A 23397-nucleotide genomic window follows, 5' to 3' on the forward strand; every position below is an offset into this window, starting at 1 on the left:
ATGAAATTTGGTATACAGATAGTTTGAGTCCCGGGGAAGGACATAGGATACTTTTATCCCAGAATTCACCCCTCAAGGGGGTGAAAAGGGGGGTGGAAATTTGTATGGGCAATCAACAACCGCTCAACCGATTTAGATGAAACTTGGTATGGGGATGGTTTGAGCTGTGGGAAATGATATAAAATAACTTTTATCCCCGAAATCATCCCTTAAGGGTGTAAAAAATGGGGTGGAAATATATAGTGTGGACCAATTTGGGGGTGAAAAAAGGATGGATTAAAAGCAGATTTTTTTAAGAATTAAGATACCCAAATTACTAATTCCACGCAGACGAAGTCGCGGGCAAAAGCTAGTTTCTTATAAAATGGCGACACGTTTGTATAATTTTAGCGTATTATATTTCGGTCGCGTAGCACCTACCAGCATGTTTTGTGATCGTTAGTTTTGATGCAAAAAAGACATAATTATTGTCTATCTGTTCGCATCTTTCAAAACTAATAATCATGATACGCGACCGCGATATGATACGGTAAATCAAGATTTCGTGGATAGGATGCCTTCTTGTCAATTGGCTCTCATGCCTAAAATTTCATAGGGCTAGAGTATAATTCATATTTAATTCTCTTTTTCCTATTATTCATGAGACTGAAGTTTACAAACATTTTACAAACATTCCGTGACATTCCGTGTTTGGGCTATACCTCGAAAATCGAAGTTCAAATTGGGGGCATCTTTCTCTGTCACTTTAATTACGCCTTCATTGGAGTAAAAGAGAAAGATCCCCGCAATTTGCGAATTTCGGTTTTCGCGGTAGACCCTCTGACCTAATAATAGACATAGTATATACACGTAGTTATAGACATGAAACCGAGCGACCAGGGGTAAGAGAAAGACATATTCATGAGAAAGACAGTTTCATGTATGGCAGCATAATTCTTTTTAGGGTTCCGTACCCAAAGGGTAATAACGGGACCCTATTACTAAGACTCTCCGTCTGTCTGTTACCAGGCTGTATCTCACGAACCGTGATAGCTAGACAGTTGAATTTTCACAGATGATGTATTTATGTTGCCGCTATAACAACAAATACTAAAAAGTACGGAACCCTCGGTGGGCGAGTCCGACTCGCACTTGGCCGGTTTATTCTCTTTCACTCTTATAAATTTCGGTATTTCGCCATCGCCTTATGCCATCATAGCAAACCCGACCATGAAAAAATGCCCGGTCGGTGATAAAGATAAAGCATGGCACTATTTTCTCTTTCCTCTTATAGGAATCGCAATAAGACTATCTTTCTCTATCAAAGAGTGTCAAGCCCTTGAACCTAATTTAGTTTTTTTTTAATTTACTTTTTTGAAAGTATGTACAACGACTGGACCGCGACCTTGGTACCGTCAAAATATCTCTTTCTCTCTCTCTGCGTACGGCAGCCCACCTTAAGCGCCTAACACATTACCGCACCGCACTGGTCATTGTGCGATGCACCTATAAGTAAGAGCGAGAAAGCAATGCGTCACACAATGACCTTGGTGCGGTGCGGTAATGTGTTAGCCGCTTTATAGCTGTATTTAACAGACTTAAAAGCCGTATTTAAAACCCGTTAGAGACTACCACACCTCACCGCGACCTTGGTGCGATGCGGCGCACGTATCGATAATGCGCAAGGTGGTCACCGTACGTACGTTAAGGACGCAGCTATAAGTTAGAGCGAGAAAGAAATATTATAGCCGTATTTAACAGACTATCGTAAAAGCCGTTAGAGACTTCCACAACTCACCGCAGCCTTAATGGTGCGGTGCGGCGCACGTATCGATAGTGTGCAAGGTTGTCACTGTACATACGTTAAGGACGCAGCTATAAGTTAGAGCGAGAAAGAGATATTTTGACCGCACCAATACGGCTTTTCGAGATATTCTCTTTCTCGCTCTCACTTATGGGTGTGGCGCACCAAGATCGCGGTGCGGTGCGGTAGTCTGTTACGGATTATACACACGATCGCACATACGCCGCACTGCACCAAGGACGCGGACCGATGCGGAAAATGGGGTTGGCCGGTCGAAATAATTAACAGAGGGCGCCAAGCATAGCTTGCCCTGTCAATCCCTAGAATTCTGTCAAATTTTTGTTTTTTTAATGCCCTGGATGCCAGCCCTTTAAGCCAAATCTTATAGAAAAAGGGGCAAGCTATGATGGCGCCATCTCTGCAAACCTTTGACAGTTGCCAACCCCGTTGGCTGACCGTTTACCTTAAAGATCCGACATCATTTAACATCCTCATAAGAACAAACCTCGCCGTACGTGCTTTTTGAAGTAAATATAGATGCTTTTCCCCACCGATTTGTATGGTTTATGGTGGGCTGGTGGGCTACAAATTCTGTCCCTCACGGGCGCACGCGGTACGCCACTTCTATAGGATCCTACCTTCTATGGGCCAAAGCAACAATAAAATAAACATGTCATTTTGATGAGTACGATGTGGATGAGACATGTCTGACATGTTGTCAATCACAATAATAAAATTTTATGGTGTTTTAATATAATTTTTAGTGTGGTGTATGCATGTTACAGTCTCAAAAAAAATATTTAAATGGATTGATTGGATACTTTACATACCTTACATTGGATACCTATAGGTTTGAGTTCAATTCAATCTCAAGTCAAGGTCACGTGGTACATTTTTTCAAATTAACTTTTTAGTACTTTTTCGGGAAAAAATCAAAAAACTAAGAGCTTATTGCAAATCTGTAGCATGAGACGAATCTAATAACATATCATTTATCAAAATCGGACCATAACTGTAGATCTGATGTAATAACAACTGGCGGATTCACCAATTAAAACTACATTTATCTGCTGAATGATATGTAGTTTAATGTTATTTTTACAAAACGTTCTAAATGTTCTCATTTATATTATACATCCCTTTTTTTTGACACTTGCGTTTCGTTCTTCCTCATATAAATGGCGTTTTGTTTTAATCAACAGTTTTAGGTATGCTAATATACAATACTAGACATTTACTGGTATTATTCAACTATTAAATATTAACAATATTTATATCAATGTTGATAATGTTTTATAAAAGATTCAATTACAATAATACCATAAACTCTTTAGATACACTCAACGTCAGAGAGCTATATATGTCTATCTCACTTTACTACTTTAGGCTCAGTGTAGGCTGTCAAGCCTACAACTGAACCAGTCTATATTACTAATAGGAACAGTCTTAGAAAATATCTAACAGTCGGCCTTCCTGATAAACATTTGTTTGTCCCTAAACAAAATACTAACAATGAACTAAAAAAAAACTTAATAATTTTAGTTACACAAATGTGAAACAATTTTCATATTCATAACATGTGAAATATGCCAACCCATTGCAGTCAGTCATATTTCCCATACTATGAATTCATTAAGATGTGAAATATGCCAACCCACTGCAGTCAGTCATATTTCCCATCCCATGCGTAAAGTTAATAATACTAATTCATTAAGATGTGAAATATGCCAACCCATTGCAGTCAGTCATATTTCCCATACTATGAATTCATTAAGATGTGAAATATGCCAACCCATTGCAGTCAGTCATATTTCCCATACTATGAATTCATTAAAATGTGAAATATGCCAACCCATTGCAGTCAGTCATATTTCCCATCCTATGCGTAAATTTAACAATACTAATTCATTAAGATGTGAAATATGCCAACCCATTGCAGTCAGTCATATTTCCCATACTATGAATTCATTAAGATGTGAAATATGCCAACCCATTGCAGTCAGTCATATTTCCCATCCTATGCGTAAATTTAATAATACTAATTCATTAAGATGTGAAATATGCCAACCCATTGCAGTCAGTCATATTTCCCATACTATGAATTCATTAAGATGTGAAATATGCCAACCCATTGCAGTCAGTCATATTTCCCATCCTATGCGTAAATTTAATAATACTAATTCATTAAGATGTGAAATATGCCAACCCATTGCAGTCAGTCATATTTCCCATACCATGAATTCATTAAGATGTGAAATATGCCAACCCATTGCAGTCAGTCATATTTCCCATCCTATGCGTAAAGTTAATAATACTAATACCGCACTATGAGCTTCTCAACTGGTTCTAGCCACCCACAACTTCCAGCCCCAGCTGCACCGTGGACTTCACCAGTTCACAATTGATCCGGTCACCCAACGCTTACAGCCTTAACTGCTCCGTGGACTTCACCAGAAACCATTAGCCATCTATTAACTTTAAGCATTAACAGAACTTTGCAATTACATCTGATCACCCAACGACTTCCAGCTCCAGCTGCACCGTGGACTTCACCAGTTCACAATTGATCTGGCCACCCAACGCTTACAGCCTTAACTGCACCGTGGTCTTCACCAGAATGTTATAAGTAGCACACAGTTGTCACAGTCATAACACTTTTTATACTAATAATATTACCTTTTACAATTAAAAGATATATCTAAGTATAACATTTGATAATAAATGCTAATAATTTGCAATGTTTCAATTGAATTAACTCTAGCAACTAAAGCCGATCTCAGACAATATGTTAATTAATTTAATCACAATTACTTCTTATCATTCTCACTGTCTGTTTCCGAACTAGCATTTTGTAACATTTTACTTAACAAACATTAGTCTCTAGTGTATCATCAAGAATTTTGTTTCATTAACCTCAGTTACATTATGTGACATTTCAACCTTCGCTACATTAGCCTCTACTGTTGCAAATATTCACCTAATGTGACATTTCACTCCGTACCACACCAGTCACCAGTACAGCCATGCGAACCTCATCACTCAGAACCAAGTCAAACATATTTATCAACAAATAACAGCAAAATTGGCATTACTTTCTTTTAACAAATAAACATGACACTTTGATAAACAACAATCATTTTCATTGACCTCCATTTTTTTTTGTACTAATTACATTTTTTATTATTTATTATTTATTTACATACACACAACCATCAATTACAGGAAATCCTAATTCGACAGTATGGAAATTGACACAAAAAATAGGTACAATACATTAGCTTACAGATTACAGTAGCACAATACGTAAAGCGTAGCCCTTGTGAGTTGAGAACATGAATTACTTCGGTGGAATAATATCTCGTTCAAACAAATAGTTATATTTTACTTACTATATTATGCACCATAAAGTTGAAAAGAAGTGAAATATAAGGCGAAGACTAGATAACAACAGGCTGCCACTGTTCTCGCTATCTGTTACTTTGTTTGAGATAATTCAACATATAATAAGAAGAAGAAATCTAGAAATCAAAAATATTTAAATTAATCTGTTGAACCTGAATCATTCACATATCATTTATCATAACCTTATACTTTAGGTATGCATGACTGTATACAATCAATAACCTAGACACTTGCATTTCCCTTGTTTTATCACCACATAGGTGACATCGAACATCGGGCTTCATTCGAACAAGCCATTCATAATCGGTTATCAGTTAGGTTAGCTCTGAAAGTTGGCACGTTTTCTTGCTTGCATAACACATAACTTCTGCGCCTCATACGTCTTCCCAAGTCACATCAGGGGACTTGTGTTGTGACGTAGCTGATTGGTGCTCAGCAACTACAATGTCTCCGATCCGATGACTGTGCGCCGCTTAGTCCTACCAGACTCACAAGAACGCTTAGGTGTGCAGGACTGCACCACCACGCAGTGGCAGAGACTCGCACCGCTGCGCGCGCTGCTCAGATGTGCAGACTCGCGCAAATTTTTGCCAGTACATTCTGTAAACATAAGTCAGGGCAATAATTGTGTTCGTCATAACATAGCATTTTTCGATTCGACATTTCAAATTACGGTTGAACTATCCTTGCTTACTATTTTTTTTTTTTTTTTTTTTTTAAATGTTTGATCACAATGAATTGAACATGATCTAACGGGGGTGGCTTGTGCCGAGCAGTGGGACGTCATCTGATAAAACTGATGATGATGATCAAATACACCGACAACATCAACATATATCAAAATACAATACACACTTATATAACAAGTCACATATGTATATATCTATCGAGATTCTCATATTCAAAATTGGTTTTATGAGAATTAAATAATGTCAATACTGCTGTATGAGCTATTATTTTCAAAGACATATGGGATAGAATAAATGTCAATTAATTATTGTGTGTAGCCTTAATTATCGATATGTCCAAGGCTTTCAACTGTCTCATTCACAAAGTTTTGCTCAGGCAATTACAAAACACAGGCGTAAGAGGTCATGCTTTAAATCTGATTGAAAACTACCTTTCTAATAGACAACAATGTACAGTTGTTTAAAAATATTGTAATAATTCCAAAACAATTGAAAAATATCAATCGGAACATGAGACAGCAACTACAGGCGTGCCCCAGGGTAGCGTTCTAAGACTTCTTTTGTTCTCGGTTTACGTGAATGAACTCCCGAAGGTTGTCTACAAACTCTGTGTACTATTCGCCGATGACGTAACGATTTTTCTTTTCAATGCAAAGTCAAATGTATCAATTTGGAGAACAACATAAATTGTAAATTAATAAAAATAAATAAATCGAATGGCTAGGAAAACTAACCCTAAATTTAACCAAAACATATGTTATACATTTCAGAAGTTTCAATTCAATCCCGATGACATTAAATATTAGTGAAGCAAGGGTTGCTATTGAACTACAGACAGCATTAAATTTTTTGGGAGCAAAATTTATCCCACATGTAACTGGAAATCCCATATAGATAAAATTAATAAAAGCATATCTAGTCAATGTTACACTTTATCTATACTATCTGAATCATGCTCAGAAGAAATCACTAGAAATGCATGGGAACATCTATTGGTTGCTTACCTATGGAATTATCTACTGGGGAAATTCTACGGCTGTCCTGTGTCATCTTCTGTACACAGTTTGTCAGTGTTTTTATTCTATTCTGTTCCATTTATAGTAAGCCACCTTTCTATGTTAATTCTTCCCATAAGCACAAGTTTATTACCTTCATGTCAATACATCAATAATCTATTATATTTTATCTTTCATAACACATATGTAGTGCCATTATAAATTACCGCCATCATTCCATGATATGCCAAAAATGGAATATAACAGTATAAGATTTGCTTGCATAAAAAAAACCAAATACTTAAATTTGTTAAAACAAAGATCTTGTGTTGAGAATACTTAACTTCTCTCCTAGTGGTACATACAGCATTCAACTCAGTAACACTTGACATACTACCTGCAGTCATCTCTCACCGCAGATTTCCTTCACTGCAAGGAACTTCCTGCACCATCCAGCTCGGTGAGGACTCCCATCCCAGCTGCAGTAGCCATTTGTGAAGACATTTGAGCATTTCTAACAACACACAACATGCAACATTTAACAAACAGCAACATGTGATCTTCTCACTTTTTTTTTTTTTTTTTTTCAATATGCCTCATAAAATTATTGCACTGTAAGAATTAACTTTTGTAATATGAAGCTTAACTTAGGAACAAACTCATTCAGAAATATTATTATCCTTTAACAAGGCATTCAGTTATTATTCTAATCATTCTTGTATTATAAAAGTAATATTGACTAAGTTTTCCATGTCCATGACTAACCAAGACTTCATTGATAGTCCTATTTAGATGGACACAATTTTCATTCGACAACAAAATATGATCATGAATAGTAAATAATTAAAATTAGCACATATACAAGTACCATAATTTAAAACCATATCTATTGTCCTTATTTTATTAATTCACTTCTGAACAAACTGTCTGTTATCATATGGTTAACGTCAAGAGTATGTCCTTGTTCATGGCACATATCACTTCAACCATCACATGCCTTTAGTGTCCATGCTGGCTATTTTATTTGCAACATGTTAACAAATATAACAAATTTTAATCATATCATGTGTACAATTTCAATCCCTCGGGAACATACGTCACAAATGGCTAAGCATTTGTATAGTTCAATTTTATCTGATCAATACCTAATACTCACTTGTCAATTGTCCAATTTTTACCATGCTATATTATTACTTACAAATTATGTGAACGTCGCTCACATAACAGTAAAAACTTGTGTAATTTGGTCTTACCTTGTTCAATATTGTATTTGTCAATCAATCAAAACCTTTCACACAGGGCAGTATTACTTACTCATTTGTGTATAATCATTATGCATGGCCTGTGTGGGTATGCAGACATAAAGCATGATCTGTTAAACAATATGGTACCTCCAGCAGAAAACACATTTATTCTGTGAAAATATAAATGAAGCAACAACTTTATCTGAAATGACAATTATTACCATGACATCAATTGCATAAACATACATAATTAGCACAGGTGCTCTATCACATTCACGACAATAATATTCAAAGTGTAATCATAATCACACACCACATACTCTCAAACTATATTACTTTTCATCTTAGAATGCTTAAAATATTATTAACAAGAAAAATTCTCTCACTTTTAAAAGTTATTAATAACCAAACTTTTATATTGATAACATGTAAAATACTTAATCAAATTATTTTTATTGTTAATACTAGAACTTACCAATAACCACCATAGCCTTTAGTGTTTAACATAAACTCAACAATAAATCAGAAGACAAACTACCATATAATAAACATATAACATCTAACATATAGATATACCATATAACATCTCGACACAGTATTTCTATACTTGTCACCGATGTGTGATTTTTATAAAATTAGATTCCAGGATAAATATTATATCTAGTTTAGATGGCAGTCATAATCATTATGTTTTTTTTTATTTATTAGTTATTTGCAATTGCCTTTCTTTGCATGTTTTAAGATTAATATATGTCCATTGTTATCGACATGAATATTCTTGTATATGCCATTAAAACTAAGATTTTAGGCTGTAAAGTGTTTGCATATGTGAAATATTAACCTACAACACAACCTTAACAGGTTTTCCTTGATTGTGCAATAATATTCAAGATTTGACACTATGGCACTTGGTTCTTGAACTGCTTACAGAAAATATTAAATTATAACTTACATGGCTTGAACATCATTTCATCATACCTAGCTTACCATACGTCGTATACCAAATAATTTTTCGTATTTAGCAAGAGTGACGCCATTAACCAAGGTTATGTACACCTTCATAACCCTTCGTGTGCCAAACTCCATTTTGCACATATCTGGACATATGCCATTCTCCGGCTGCTGCTAGGAAGGAATATCGGCTCGTCTGCCACTGTCCCGCTGCGGAACAGTTCTTAGGTTCTCTCTCTTGACGAAAAGTTGAGTGCCAAGAATAGATTCCTTACTGCTGGCGTCCATTTGGATGAGCGGGTAAACTACGGCTTTTTCGCGAATCAGAATATCTTGTGGACGTAAATTTTTTATGCCGCTTCTGATAATAACAACTGGCGGATTCACCAATTAAAACTACATTTATCTGCTGAATGATATGTAGTTTAATGTTATTTTTACAAAACGTTCTAAATGTTCTCATTTATATTATATATCCCTTTTTTTTGACACTTGCGTTTCGTTCTTCCTCATATAAATGGCGTTTTGTTTTAATCAACAGTTTTAGGTATGCTAATATACAATACTAGACATTTACTGGTATTATTCAACTATTAAATATTAACAATATTTATATCAATGTTGATAATGTTTTATAAAAGATTCAATTACAATAATACCATAAACTCTTTAGATACACTCAACGTCAGAGAGCTATATATGTCTATCTCACTTTACTACTTTAGGCTCAGTGTAGGCTGTCAAGCCTACAACTGAACCAGTCTATATTACTAATAGGAACAGTCTTAGAAAATATCTAACAGATGGGATGAACAAAAATCGGCCTCGCGTAATATATATATAGATAAATTGAATTTGTTTGATAAATAAGCAAAACAACGATTTCTTTTCGTACCCAATCTCCTCCTTTGAAAGTCGGTTAAAATTTAAGTTTTGTGCACCTGGGCTACAAAGGCGAATGAATTGACGCCTCATTTATCAAAATCAGTTCTGGCCCCGTAGACAACATGCCAATCGCTAACGCTCCGTAGCGAACGAAACGCAACTGTCACTGTCACACTAATATGGAAGAGTGATAGAGAGACACAAAGCGATTCGATGGCGAAGCGATAGCGATTGTCACCTTGGCTAGGCCGCCAGTAGTTCCATGTAAACAATACATCACACCTAGACAGCAAATTCTGCCTATTTCTATTGTCTGGGAGAGGACACTGACTTCTGTAACAGGATTTTTTACCTAGCTCAGAAGTCAGGGACTTCAACACCTTTTTTGTACTTGCTTCTGTCAATATTTTTTATTTAATTTTTTTATTTTTATTTTCAAAATGTCTTTTTCATGTATTATTACGAGTATGTAATGTTCTTTCATTTAATACCCCATAATTAGGACTATTCTTTGCATAATATGAGCGCATTAAGGTAGAATTGTTGGCGCGCTTTAGTTTTTTTGGTACAACTTCCACAGTTTTTATCGGAAATTAAAAATTTAAGCTGTGACGTATAGTTGAATAACTGGTTTCTTTTATATTATACGCAACATTGTTATAACGTTTTTATTTGAGTTATAAAATATATATACATGAACTTTTTTCATAAAAACTGTTTTTTCTTTGTTTGTAACTCTTAAAATATACATTGTTTTTATAAATAATGTATTAACGAATCATAATATATTTAATAACCTTTCGTCTGATGTAGCACACGTGTATATATGACTCATGGTATAGTTATAATTTAGATTTTGCAAATTTCGGCAGCGGTCACATGTATGACGCCATTATTTGTCACTCAGGCACTATAGAGATTGTCTCCCAGCAGTTTTATGATCCTTTTTATATTGCTAATAACATACTAGAAGCTTATGCGGATTATCCTGAAAATGACCAATTTCGATATTTTTCACTTTAATGCATTTGTTCTAGCAAATACCTACATTTTGATGCATAATTTTCACATTTTTGGTCTGATTTTGATTATTTTGATATCAGTGTATGGCTTGGGACATCAGCTTTAATTTTGTAGTACATTGCTTTAACGTCCGACTTTTGGTTTGGTTGAAAAACCCAAATAATCGATTTTTTTTTTCATTATTTTGATTTATTTTTAAATTTCTCTTAAACTATTGTATATTTTGGTACATAGTGTATTAGTGAAATATATAATATTTTATTGGCTTTCGTTTAAAACCTACACGTGTATGTGCAATGCGTAGTTTGGGTGCAAAATGCAATATTCGCAACGAGGCGGGAGTCATTTTGATGACGTCATTCCGCTGAAGTAGATGGCCGGCGCCGCTGTCTCCCGGCAGTTTTGGAGACCCAGTGCCATGCCCAACAGCATACTAAAACTAAAACTAAAATTTGGTAGCGTTTTCCGGATCTGAACTATCTCTTCGACCGTTTCCCATAAGGCATAGTACTAAATAGCAAGGTACGTTCGTAGGTTTCCGTGAAAATACGATGGAAAATAATTACGCACTACATCTGTACGGCCGTTTATGTCGCAAAAAACGTATATTTCAGCACTCTCAACTGAATTAAAATTTATAGAGTACTTTCCGTTTACTTAGAACTACGAAATCTGACAAGTAATACCGCGCATCTTATACTTAATACTATTTTTTTTTATTAAATCATAAAGTATATTCTTTATTTAGAGTACGTAATCATTAGTAATCAATCATCGAGGTTAAGCAACGGTATGCGCGGTCATATTGTATGGGGGAGCAAATTAATTTGTAGTTTATTAAACTTTTACTAATTTGTACAGAAGGCAAAATCTGAAAGCTGTATATGTTTTGTACGGAACCCTCGGATGGCGAGTCCGACTCGCACCTGTCCGGTTTTTTGCGAGCCCTTAATATATGGTCTAACATCATAGGAGCTCTTCACACAACTTGCCTGGATAAGGTATATGTAGTGCACTGTCTTATGGGAATATAGTTCAGATCCGGAAACCGCTACCAAATTTTAGTATGCTTGTGGGTTCTGGGTCTCCAAAACTGCCGGGAGACAATGGCGCCGGCCATCTACTTCAGCGGAATGACGTCATCAAAATGATTCCCGCCTCGTTGCGAATATTGCATTTTACACCTAAACTATGCATTGCACATACACGTGTGGGGGTATTAAACGAAAGCCAATAAAATATTATATATTTTACTAATAAACTATGTACCAATATATACAATAGTTTAAGAGAAATTTATAAATAAATCAAAATGATGAAAAAAAAAATTCGATTATTTGGGTTTTTCAACCAAACCAAAAGTCGGACGTTAAAGCAATGTACTACAAAATTAAAGCTGATGTCTCAAGCCATACACTGATATCAATATAATAAAAATCAGACTAAAAATGTGAAAATTATGCATCCAAATGTAGGTATTTGCTAGAACAAATGCATGAAAGTTAAAAAAAACGAAATTGGTCATTTTCAGGATAATCCGCATAATCTTCTACTATGTTATTAGCAATATAAAAAGGATCATAAAACTGCTGGGAGACAATCTCTATAGTGCCTGAGTGACAAATAATGTCGTCATACATGTGACCGCTGCCGAAATTTGCATAATCTAAATTATAACTACCTATATACCATAAGTCATACATACACGTGTGTTATATCAAACGAAAGGTTATTAAATATATTATGATTCTTTAATACATTATTTATAAAAACAAAGTATATTTTAGGAGCTAAAAAACAAAGACTCGGTATTCCAAGCTGAGTGCATGGGCATCATAAACGCGGCGGCTGCCATCACTGCAAGGAAGGTAGTAGGATCCTCCATCCGCATACTCTCCGACAGTAGAGCAGTCTTGATGGCTCTAAAAAGCCATATAGTCACATCCAAACTTATATACGAATGCCACGAACGCCTAATGGAGGTATGTCATAACAATAAGATCACCCTACAATGGATCAAAGGACACAGCGGATCCCGGGGTAACGATGCTGCGGACGAGCTTGCCAGGCAGGGATCGAGTGCGGGAGCGATTGGCCCAGAACCGATCCTCCCGATACCGTTTAGCAAGGTACGCTCATTGCTGCTGGCACGTACAGGGAAACTACACACAGAACATTGGCTAAACCAGACTGGATGCAGACAGGCCAAACAAGCCATGCCTGGCATCAACGGAAAGCTCACAAGGGTGCTCCTTCAATTAGGAACGACCCGACTGAGCATGGTAACCAGTGTCATAACAGGTCATGGACCATTTAACAAACATCTTTTTATAACAGGTGTCACAGACAGTCCCCTATGCAGAGGATGCATGGAGACAGAAGAAACAGCCTCTCACGTGGTGCTGGAGTGCAGCGGAGTGGCCCCATACAGGGCAAAACATCTCGAATCCCCGAGAGACCTTCCCGAGGTCCTACTCAACATCAAAGGATTGATAGTTTTCCTCGAGGAGCTGGGCTGGCAGGACTAGCCCCCCCCCCCCCCCCATGTCACGTAAAATAGGGGCCAGTCGTCGAGTTGCGGAAATCGCCCGAACTACAATACAATACAATAATATGTTACGCAACGAAGGTCGCAAAAATAGCTGACACAATCTTATTTGTAGAGCCTGTGAAGCCGATGGTCCTGGGTTCGAATCCCGGTAAGGGCAATTATTTGTGTGCTGGGTCACGGGTGTTTTCTATGTATTTAAGTATTTGTATATTATATTTATCGTTGTCTGAGTACCTACAACACAAGCCTTCTGGAGCTTAGCGTGGGACTTGGTCATTTTGTGTAAGACTGTCCTATATTTATTTAAGTATAAGAGTGTGTCACATTTTTTGTGGCCTTCGAAGAGTAACATATTATTGCAGGTGAGTGTAGGTACATCACTAGTTTTTCTAATAGGTAAAAAAAGACTAGTATTTAATATTTTTTAAAGAATACCTACGCCCTGACATGTATGCAGAATTCATAATGTAACTTTAAGACTGAAAGCCATTTATTGCTACCGTTCTTTTTTGCACATCATCCACAATTATTAACAACAGATTTCTTTTTTTGGCGTGATTCACCTAAAAATAATTAGGTATGAGCTCAGCTATGAGTAGGCTTATTGTTGTCGTACCTACCTTTCAGCGTCTAGTTTTAGTGTCCATAGTTTCTAGAGTCGGACTAAGAAAACTGCATGGCATTTGATGAAAATATGACAATCAAGTTTACTTTACGGGTACCTAAAGCGAGGTTTAGACTAGCAAGAACTTGCATGCAATTTTCATTACATTGCGGCATATGATCAAACTTTTGAATGCAGTTTACCTTAGTAGTCGGCAATGTAACGAAAATTGCATGCAAGTTCTTGCTAGTGTAAACCTCGCTTAAAGGCAAATCAGTACGCAGCTTGATGTCTGAATATTGTTCAACGTTGTTCCGCATTAGAGCCTAAGTTTTAATGGCGAATAACTAGGCAAATATCTGCCTGCGGCTCCTTAGGTCATAAAATAAAAGTATGTTCTCATTCGAATGTTGTGGAAAAAAGCATTAAGCTTCTACAAGTACAACAAAATATACCAAAGCTAAGATCCGTGGGTATTGTATGTAAAATCTGATTATATTTGTTTTTTTTTGCTTTGTAAATTAAATGTTGGTGCAACTTGAAATATATGCGCCCTGACGTTGTTAAGAGACTGTTATTAACGAGAAGAGATGTATTCAGTTAAGACACTTATACTTACCATCTTGTTTTTCCTTGTCAGCACCTCTGGACACTTGCAACTTTTTGTTAGGTATAAACAATTATTTTCTTACGCAAATTATAAGAAAAAGTTATTACAATCCTGTCTTTTATTCTGTTTGGTTTCTACTTTCTAATAGAGTTAACAACCGTTAGAGCTGGTATTAGGGCCCGAGTAATGTCTCCTTGGAGTAGATCACAAATATACCTATGTGACATTTTCAACCAAAAGGTCAACCACATTGTCGCTTGTCAATAAGGTTGATTTCAAATTAAAGCTGTATGTAAATAGCGCGTTATTGACAACCGACAATAAGTACCCTTTGATTGAAAATGGCACATATAACATACTGTAACATTTTCACTACTTGGTCTAATAAATTATTTTATAATATTTAAACATTTCACAATCCACAGTTGACTTTGAAGTCTTTGAACTGCTCTAAATTGAAAATGACTGAATGGATTATTCTAAATTTTATACCAAATGACTGTGAATATCCTCTATACATATATTGTTTAAAAATAATTAACTAGACATATCAAAAAATAAGAAGTAATAGGTACATCAAGTTAGAAAACAGTATAATTTTCTGTTACATTAAACTGCAACTATTATTAAAACAAACAAAAAACCCGATTGTTTGCATATATTTTGAAATGGTCTTTTCACTAGCTTTCATTTGGTACCCATATTACTATAGTAAGAAAAGAAAAAAAATCCCCTTTTTCATTTTGCGGGCGCCATTTACAAAATTTCTATGTATAGCCTATGTCACTACCACAATTCTGTAGGGCTCCACAGGGCTGTAGGGCGTGCCAAATAAATGGACACCCACTCGAAATACATTAATACCCTCCTTCTGATGCAGTCGAGTAGAAATATGTTTCCAGTAAAAATAGTGTAATAAAAACCGGCCAAGTGCGAGTCGCGCACCGAGGGTTCCGTACTTTTTAGTATTTGTTGTTATAGCGGCAACAGAAATACATCATCTGTGAAAATTTCAACTGCCTAGCTATCACGGTTCATGAGATACAGCCTGGTGACAGACGGACAGCGGAGTCTTAGTAAGGGTCCCGTTTTTACCCTTTGGGTACGGAACCCTAAAAAAAGCCATAGCCCCTTACTTACCTTCTCAGTGGTAGTGTAAACTCATGGGGGTGGTCATAGGTAGGTCATGGGGTGATCATGGGATTGGCCCAAGGGGTGGTCATGGGGTTGTTAATATGGGTGGACATGGTCCGGCCATGGGGTGGTCATGGTTTGGCCATGGGGTGGTCATGGGATCAGCCATGGGGTGTTCATGGGTAACCATGAGGTGGTCATGGGGTTCGCGATGGGGTGGTTATGGGATTCGCCATGGGGTTGTCATTGGATTGGCCATGGGGTGATCATAGGATAGGCCATGGGGTAATGGGGTTGATAATGTGTCTTGGGTCCTGCTATGGATCGAAGTAGTCATACTGGCTACTTATTATACTGCTTAGCGACAAGCACCCACAAGTCCATTCTACATACTACTGATAGTGCGGTCTATCGAGTCAAGTCAAAATACGTATTTTTAAAGTTCTTGCGAAAATAATCAATTGTGGTATTTATTTTCTATACAAAGGGACCTTACGTTGTCTAAATAACTTTATAGAAGGTATTATCCACCGGTATTCACGATTGACCTTGCCTCATAGTATGTATGTCTGATCACTACGCTCTCTGTGCCCTATATCTCGAAAACGGCTCATCTCATCAAAAATGTTTGGTACCTAACTTGTCGCAAACTTTATGCTCTAAAACTCTTATCTACATGTAAATAACATCAGAGCTATATAAATTTTGATATCGGCGAACAACCGATTTGTTTGACATTTGACCTTGAATAACTTCTGACGCGCACACGATATTTTTTAACAGAACCTTTAATATCATAACGAAGGTGTATATGAGTTTCCAGCTTATTAGGGTTCCGTACCAAAAAGGTACAAAAGGAACCCTTATGGTGCGACTGTCTGTCTGTCACATTGCTAAATATCTCGAGAACTACTGAAGCTATCGATTTGAAATTTGGAATAGTTAAGAACAGCCTTAACACATTGGAAGTGTAATTTTTTATTTTTAACCGACTTCAATTTCATAGAAGGAGGAGGTTCTGTATTCGGTTGTGGCTATTTTTTTTTTTTTTATGTATGTTCACCATTCCGAGACCCGTGGTCCGATTTGAGTAATTCTTTTTTTGTTCGAAAGGAGCTATTTCCAAGTTGGTCCCATATTAATCTGGTTCTGATCTGATGATGGGATCCCTGAGGAATTGAGGGAACTCCTCAATTTTTAAAGGCACATGTATGGTGATTTGGGTGTTTTCATAAGCAACTTGAGCATTTTCTCTCGAAAACGACCAATTTGACGAAGTGGACCTGATGATGATGATTGTTTTGAAGATAGTGATGATGATTTTTTTAATGTAGGATGTTAGTAGTAGTAGTAAATCACTTTATTGTACAAAACAAAAATTGATAACATGAAATTCATATAAATTTAGGTACAAAGGCGAGCTTATCCCTATAAGGGATTTCTTCCAGCTAACCTTAGAGTAAATGAGTGGAAAATTCGAATTAGATAGATAGACAAACTTTCAGAACGTACAATAATATTTAAAAAGGAAAACTACCATATTAACGTCTACGAATAACTAAAATACATCAATTGCATTATGCAATAAAATAAATATGTACTAGCATACATAAATATATAGTACTAAATAAATATTAAATAAATATATATATATATATATAATATATAAATAATATATATATACATATATATAGATAGATACATATATATATATATATACATATATATATATATATATATATATATATATATATATATATATATATAGATGTTCAGCGATTACTCCGAGACCCGTGGTCCGACTTGAACAATTCTTTTTTTGTTTGAAAGGAACTACCTCCAAGGTGGTCCCACATTAATCTGGTGCTGTTCTGATGATGGGATCCATGAGGAATTGAGGGAACTCCTCAATTTTTAAAGGCACATGTATGGTGATTTGGTCGTTTTCTTAAGCAACTTGAGCATTTTTTCTCGAAAACCACCAATTTGATGAAGTGGAGCTGATGATGATGATGGTTTTGATGATAATGATTTCAGCGATTACTCCGGCACCCATGATCCGATTTGAGTTATTCTTTTTCTGTTTGAAAGAAATTACCTCTCCAAGGTGTTTTCGTAATATTTTTGGTTTTGATCTGATGATGGAATCCGTGAGGAATTGAGGGAACTCCTTTTAAAGGCACTTGTGTGGTAATTTCGGTGTTTTCTAAAGTAACTCAAGCATTTCCTCACCAAAACCACCAATTTGATGTAGTGCAACTGTAGCCTAACCACGAGTTTGACACTAAATATTCTTCGTAACTTACTTTGTACACTAATACGCCAGTACGAGCGAGATGCATAAACAGGAAGTTACGTACACGATAGCGAATATACAATGTCAAACTCGTGGTAAGGCTACTGATAACTTCCCTCGTATGTGTATTATGATTTTTGATGTAGGTAGTGTTGGAAACAACCAAAGAGACTGAGAGGTGAAGGTAGAGGGTATTAGTGTTTGGGGGGTTTGAGGTTGGGGGTTGAGGGGAGGTGAGTTGATGGGTCGGGGACTGAGGGGTTGGGAGTTAAGGGATTGGGGGTCAGGGTTAGGAGTTAAGGGGTCTGGGGTTAGGGGTCGGGGAATGGCGGTTGAAGGGTTGGTGGTTTAGGGTCGAGGGGTTCAGTCATCAGGGGTTGATGTGCTGTGAGGTTGAGTTATCGGGGGGTTTGAGGGATTGGGTCAGTGGCGGGGCGGAGAATGGATTTAGTGACAGGAATGATTTCCCAGGCGGACTCGAGGAAAATTCTGATTATTTAATAGTTTACGAATTTACAGATAAACATGATTATGTTTTTCATTCATGCGTCACGCTCTTAACAATGTCTTATAACTAAAAATGGAAAAATAAAAACTTTTATAAAAAAAAGATAAACCGACTTCAAAAAGGATGAAATAAAATATTATCCTTTTTAGGGTTTCGTGTTTAAGTATATGCGTTACCAACTGATATGTTTGAAGTCGGTGCCAAGCCAAGTACTCCAAGTAGTAACAATACCAGTCAAAAATAATCAGCTTTATGTCTATAAATCCCATTACAACTGTACAAATATAATAAACGTGAAAGCAATTATGTCTGCCTCTTTGCTACCTTTTCATGGCTAAACAACTGAACCGCTTTAGCTGAAATTTTGCATGAAGGTTCCTTGAATTGTTTTATATTTTGAAATGTAGTCCTCTGGATAAGCGACAGAAAATAACTCAGTCCCAATCCCACACTTGCGTGCTATGTCTGTTTAAGAATTAGTAAGAAATGCTCTTTAAAAAAATACGACGACAAAACGTATTAGATTTACACTAACGTGCCGACAAGCATGGTACGAACTGCGCCAAGAAGGTTCAACCGTGTGTTCTGTTCTGAAGTGTACAGAAAGTTCGTTTATTGTCGTCGTGTAACGCTGCGTCTTACATAGGCGAACACTTGCGAACGCGAAGCGAAGCGACGCGGCACGGCGAAGGATTAATTAAGGCGCCGTGCCGCGCCGCTTCGCATTCGCGTGTTGTTCGCCTACGTAATACGCTGCGTTAGGTAATCCAACGTACATACTTAAAATATAGCCGCATCTTTATCGAATTGCACCAAAATCACTATGAATATATGGTTTAAAATTTGGCTTGGCACCGACTTCAAACATATCAGTTGGTAACGCATATACTTAAACACGGAACCCTAAAAAGGATAATATTTTATTTCATCCTTTCTGAAGTCGGTTTATCTTTTTTTTATATAAGTTTTTATTTTATGAATTATTTAGGATGACTGGCCCAAAGCAAAATAGTGGTGTGGTGTCCACAAGATGTCAACTATTGGGCATTAGCATACCGAGCACTTGTTCATTTATAGTATAGTAGTAGTAGGTATTGAAAAAAAATGCATAGGTCGGCGTACATAATTTTATTTTAATCTACTTATCAGACATTTTTAATTTTTTAGGTTACTTAGGTACATAATATCACATTTATGGAAATGCACTATTCGATAAGTTATTTTATCCGTAGGGTAAGTTTGCTATTTCGCTGAGACATCTCCGACCTGTAAATTAAAAAAATACATGTTAGAAACTCTTCCCCAGAGCCGGGACGAAACATAGAAATCTAATGTAAGTCATAATCGACACTGGACGAACTGAACGCTGTAAATTATTTACAATGCATGTGCTCGAAAAGTGCGTTTCCTACGGAACCATATCATGCGGAAAGTACTACTTTTCCGCACTAGTGCTTTTTGTTTTCAAGTTTTTTTTACAGTACATATGGTGCTACTTTCTCGCACTAGTGCGGAAAAGAGCACTTTTCCGCACTAGTGCTTTTTGTTTTCAAATTTTTAATAATTAAACTTATTTGCCATGATATGTTTTTTTATTTACTCGCACAATGCATAGTAAAACATTGTATGATACACGTGCGTAAAGATGATTTGCACTATAAACGCGCTTTCTGACGTCTCTGTCAGAAAGCGCGTCCGAAGCGGTGAATTTTTCAAGTTTTCCTTTAATATAAAATTTACATTGTGTATACATTGAACTATTATTACCTACTACGTATAGAACCGGCACAGAGAACCAGTATTTTGCGCCACGAATTGTTGTTGTTTTGACAACAAACCATAGAAACGGAGCGTGAATCTCGCGACCTAAACGCGTAAGCGCCATGAATTTTACGATGCTTACGACGTTTTGGTCGCGTGGTACCGTGGTACAGGTTGCGATTGGCGACAATTTTATTGTTTGGTATGGCTTCTCTATAGTAATAATAACTCAATGTGTGTATATCGTCATATCCATAGAAATGTTAGGCAATATGACGCTGTGCATATGCAAGATTTTACGCTAAAAAAAATCGACATATAGTAGCCAAATCGGCTTGCCGAATTCAATGCTACTTATTTGTCATATTACGAAACTCCATAAAGGCTAAGTTAGAGCATGTAGGCCTTAAATCTATACCAGTTACACAACAAGAAAAATGCATTAAAACAAAGCAACGACCTAAAAAAGGAAAAAAGGGAAGGGAAGACCCAAAGAGAGAGATAGAAATTAAACAATTTGACCGGAGAAACTAAAATATGCAACAGGAGCATCATGGGCTAAAAATCAACTCAAGGTTGACTTCTCCTAATATCTTTTTCATTTCTCATGCTCTGGAGGCGGATTGAAAGCGATACGTTACGACCCTGTAGCGTTTTACTTCCCAAGTACGTTCTTTTTTCATTGTAATCGTAAAAATGAGAAAAATAACGTACTTGAACGCATTGAAAATTAGATTCTAAATGGATTGCTTGTATAATTTCCATTCTGATATTGAACTCTTGATTCCATAAATAAAGACCCTAGTATTATCTACTTCAATTGTTCATTGAAACAACCCTCAATAAAATAAAGTATATAATTATTTAGTCATATTTGTAAAATACACATGTATTTTGCTTTCCTTCGAAATGAAGAATGGGGCGTTTAACTCGCACCCATTCTGACTCGAACTATTGGCGCTCTCACTTCGTCCGAGCGCCATAACATCTCATCAGAACTGGCTATACTTACTGTAAGAAAATATGATAATAAATACAATTTTTTACAATCGTATGAAACCTTACAAATAATCGAGTGGAGAAGTAAATCTGAGTCGTGTCTTTTGTTCAGGATAGGTACCTACTTTGTTACTTCGATGGTTAAAACCTTGCTCCCCGATTGACACCCTACGCAGCGTACATTGTATGGGAAGACAGCAAAATAACTATTGTATGTAACCCTGGAAGCATAGTAAGGTGTCAACTGGGGACTAACGTCTAATATAAAAGATATTTTCCCCTCACTAGCTCGGAAAGTTGTCTTTTATCCTTTAAAACAAGCGGGGAAAAACGCATTTTATCCACTAGTGGGGAAAGTAATTTGAATTTGGATGGATCGTGTTTAAGTAGCTTGACAGATAACAAAACGTAAAACGCTCATAATAATGATTCGTTTGATATTAATTATCATTAAACAAATGGTTTGAGAATCTAATAAAAAATACCAAATTTAGCTTTATTTAATGATTTTATGTCATAAACCTTAAAGTTCCATAAGAAACGTTTGTTTTTTAATAATGATGTTAAATATAATTCTGAACGCACAAGTTGAGTCGATGCAATTTCAAAACGCATCATTGACATTCATTTCATACGTCAGAAATGTCAACATTGTGAACAAAATTTTTACTTAAAAACTTCTCACGTAAAAATACAGAATCTCCAGTTTTTTGTTATAATATCGTAAAAAAATGAGTGATTTCAGTGATGAAGATGATCTAACGCCTGTGGATGTTGCACTTTCCTCGCTATAGTGAGGTGAAAAGTTTTGTGTTACACACGGGTGCAAATGTATTTTACTTCTCGTGTGTTGAAACACTTGCTTCGCTCAGGATTCTATTTTAGAACCACTCGCTTCCCTCGTGGTTCAACTATAAAATCCTTTCGCTTGCTCGTGTTTCAATTCCACACTCGCGGGTAAAATACAACTTTGCACCCTTGTATAACAAATAACTATTTTCACCTCAGAAGCACGAACAAGGGTACCTTAAAAACAGTGAGCTAAATCTCATTTTGCTCACTGTGTGAGACAAAATGACATTCAAGTGACCTTTATATTCGAATGTCATTTCTTCGAGCGGGGCCTAATACAAGTTCGAAATTCTTGGAGTCTATTCCCTCTGTCGCTTTCAAGTCATTATCAAAAAGAAACAGGCAAAAAAAAAATTCAAACGTCATTCAACGGTATATTGTCGGTTTATAATAGACCCCCTAAATAAGTCAGCACGCATCGGTCCAACACACCTCACTATTTATTACGAGTATGAATTCGTAATAAATAATTTATAACAAAAAAGTTTCAAATTTAATTAAAACACTATATTTTACGTATTTTATTGTACACGAGATTTAAAAAATGATAATGAACGTAAAAAAATACAAAGATTATCACGCAAAATAAATAATTCTACTTTTAACGATCTCTACTATAGTTGACAAATAGTAGACCCTAACTTACAAAGTTTTTTTTAACAAAAAAAGTTGTCGATTGAATTACTGCAATGTTCTGCCACCAGTGCAGGACTAGTCTTTTTAGTAAACCATAGAGTAACCAAAGATAGATATATACATTGTAAAAAAAAAAAAACAAATCAAAATATTTAATAAAAAATAATTTGATTTGTTCCCAAACTTGTTCATAGATGGCAGCACCAGTCTCTCTTGCTACAACGTAAATCCATAAGGAGTTCGTTTAGGAGGTGCAAGCGCGCACTGCTTGCCCTTAGAGCTGGTCAAAGACGCCTAGTCTTACTAAGATGGCATAGTCGAGAAATTCGGACGGGCACCGCCGTGGCGGGGTGGCCTAGGGGTTCATGGCGTTAGCCGCGATAGCTAAAGACGCCGGTTCGAATCCGGCCTTCACCACTGGAGGGCTTCGTCACTTTTTCTTTAATATATGACATCTATTACAGTTTTTAATGC

General features: G+C 36.3%; 1 protein-coding gene across 3 annotated transcripts in view; it reads right to left on the minus strand.

The window, feature by feature from the left end:
• Positions 1–19788: 19788 nt before the first annotated feature.
• LOC134754452 (uncharacterized) overlaps positions 19789–23397 on the minus strand; it is a 54158-nt gene continuing 50549 nt past the window's right edge. For all 3 annotated transcript variants that reach the window (XR_010128890.1, XR_010128889.1, XM_063690783.1), the window contains one exon: positions 19789–19941. Coding sequence is in view for 1 of the 3 variants with exons in the window: in XM_063690783.1 (XP_063546853.1) it covers positions 19918–19941 (24 nt within the window). In the remaining 2 variants the exon portion in view is untranslated. The remainder of the gene's footprint in view (positions 19942–23397) is intronic.

The sequence above is a fragment of the Cydia strobilella genome, chromosome Z, assembly GCF_947568885.1.
Source record: "Cydia strobilella chromosome Z, ilCydStro3.1, whole genome shotgun sequence".
Classification (NCBI taxonomy): domain Eukaryota; kingdom Metazoa; phylum Arthropoda; class Insecta; order Lepidoptera; family Tortricidae; genus Cydia; species Cydia strobilella.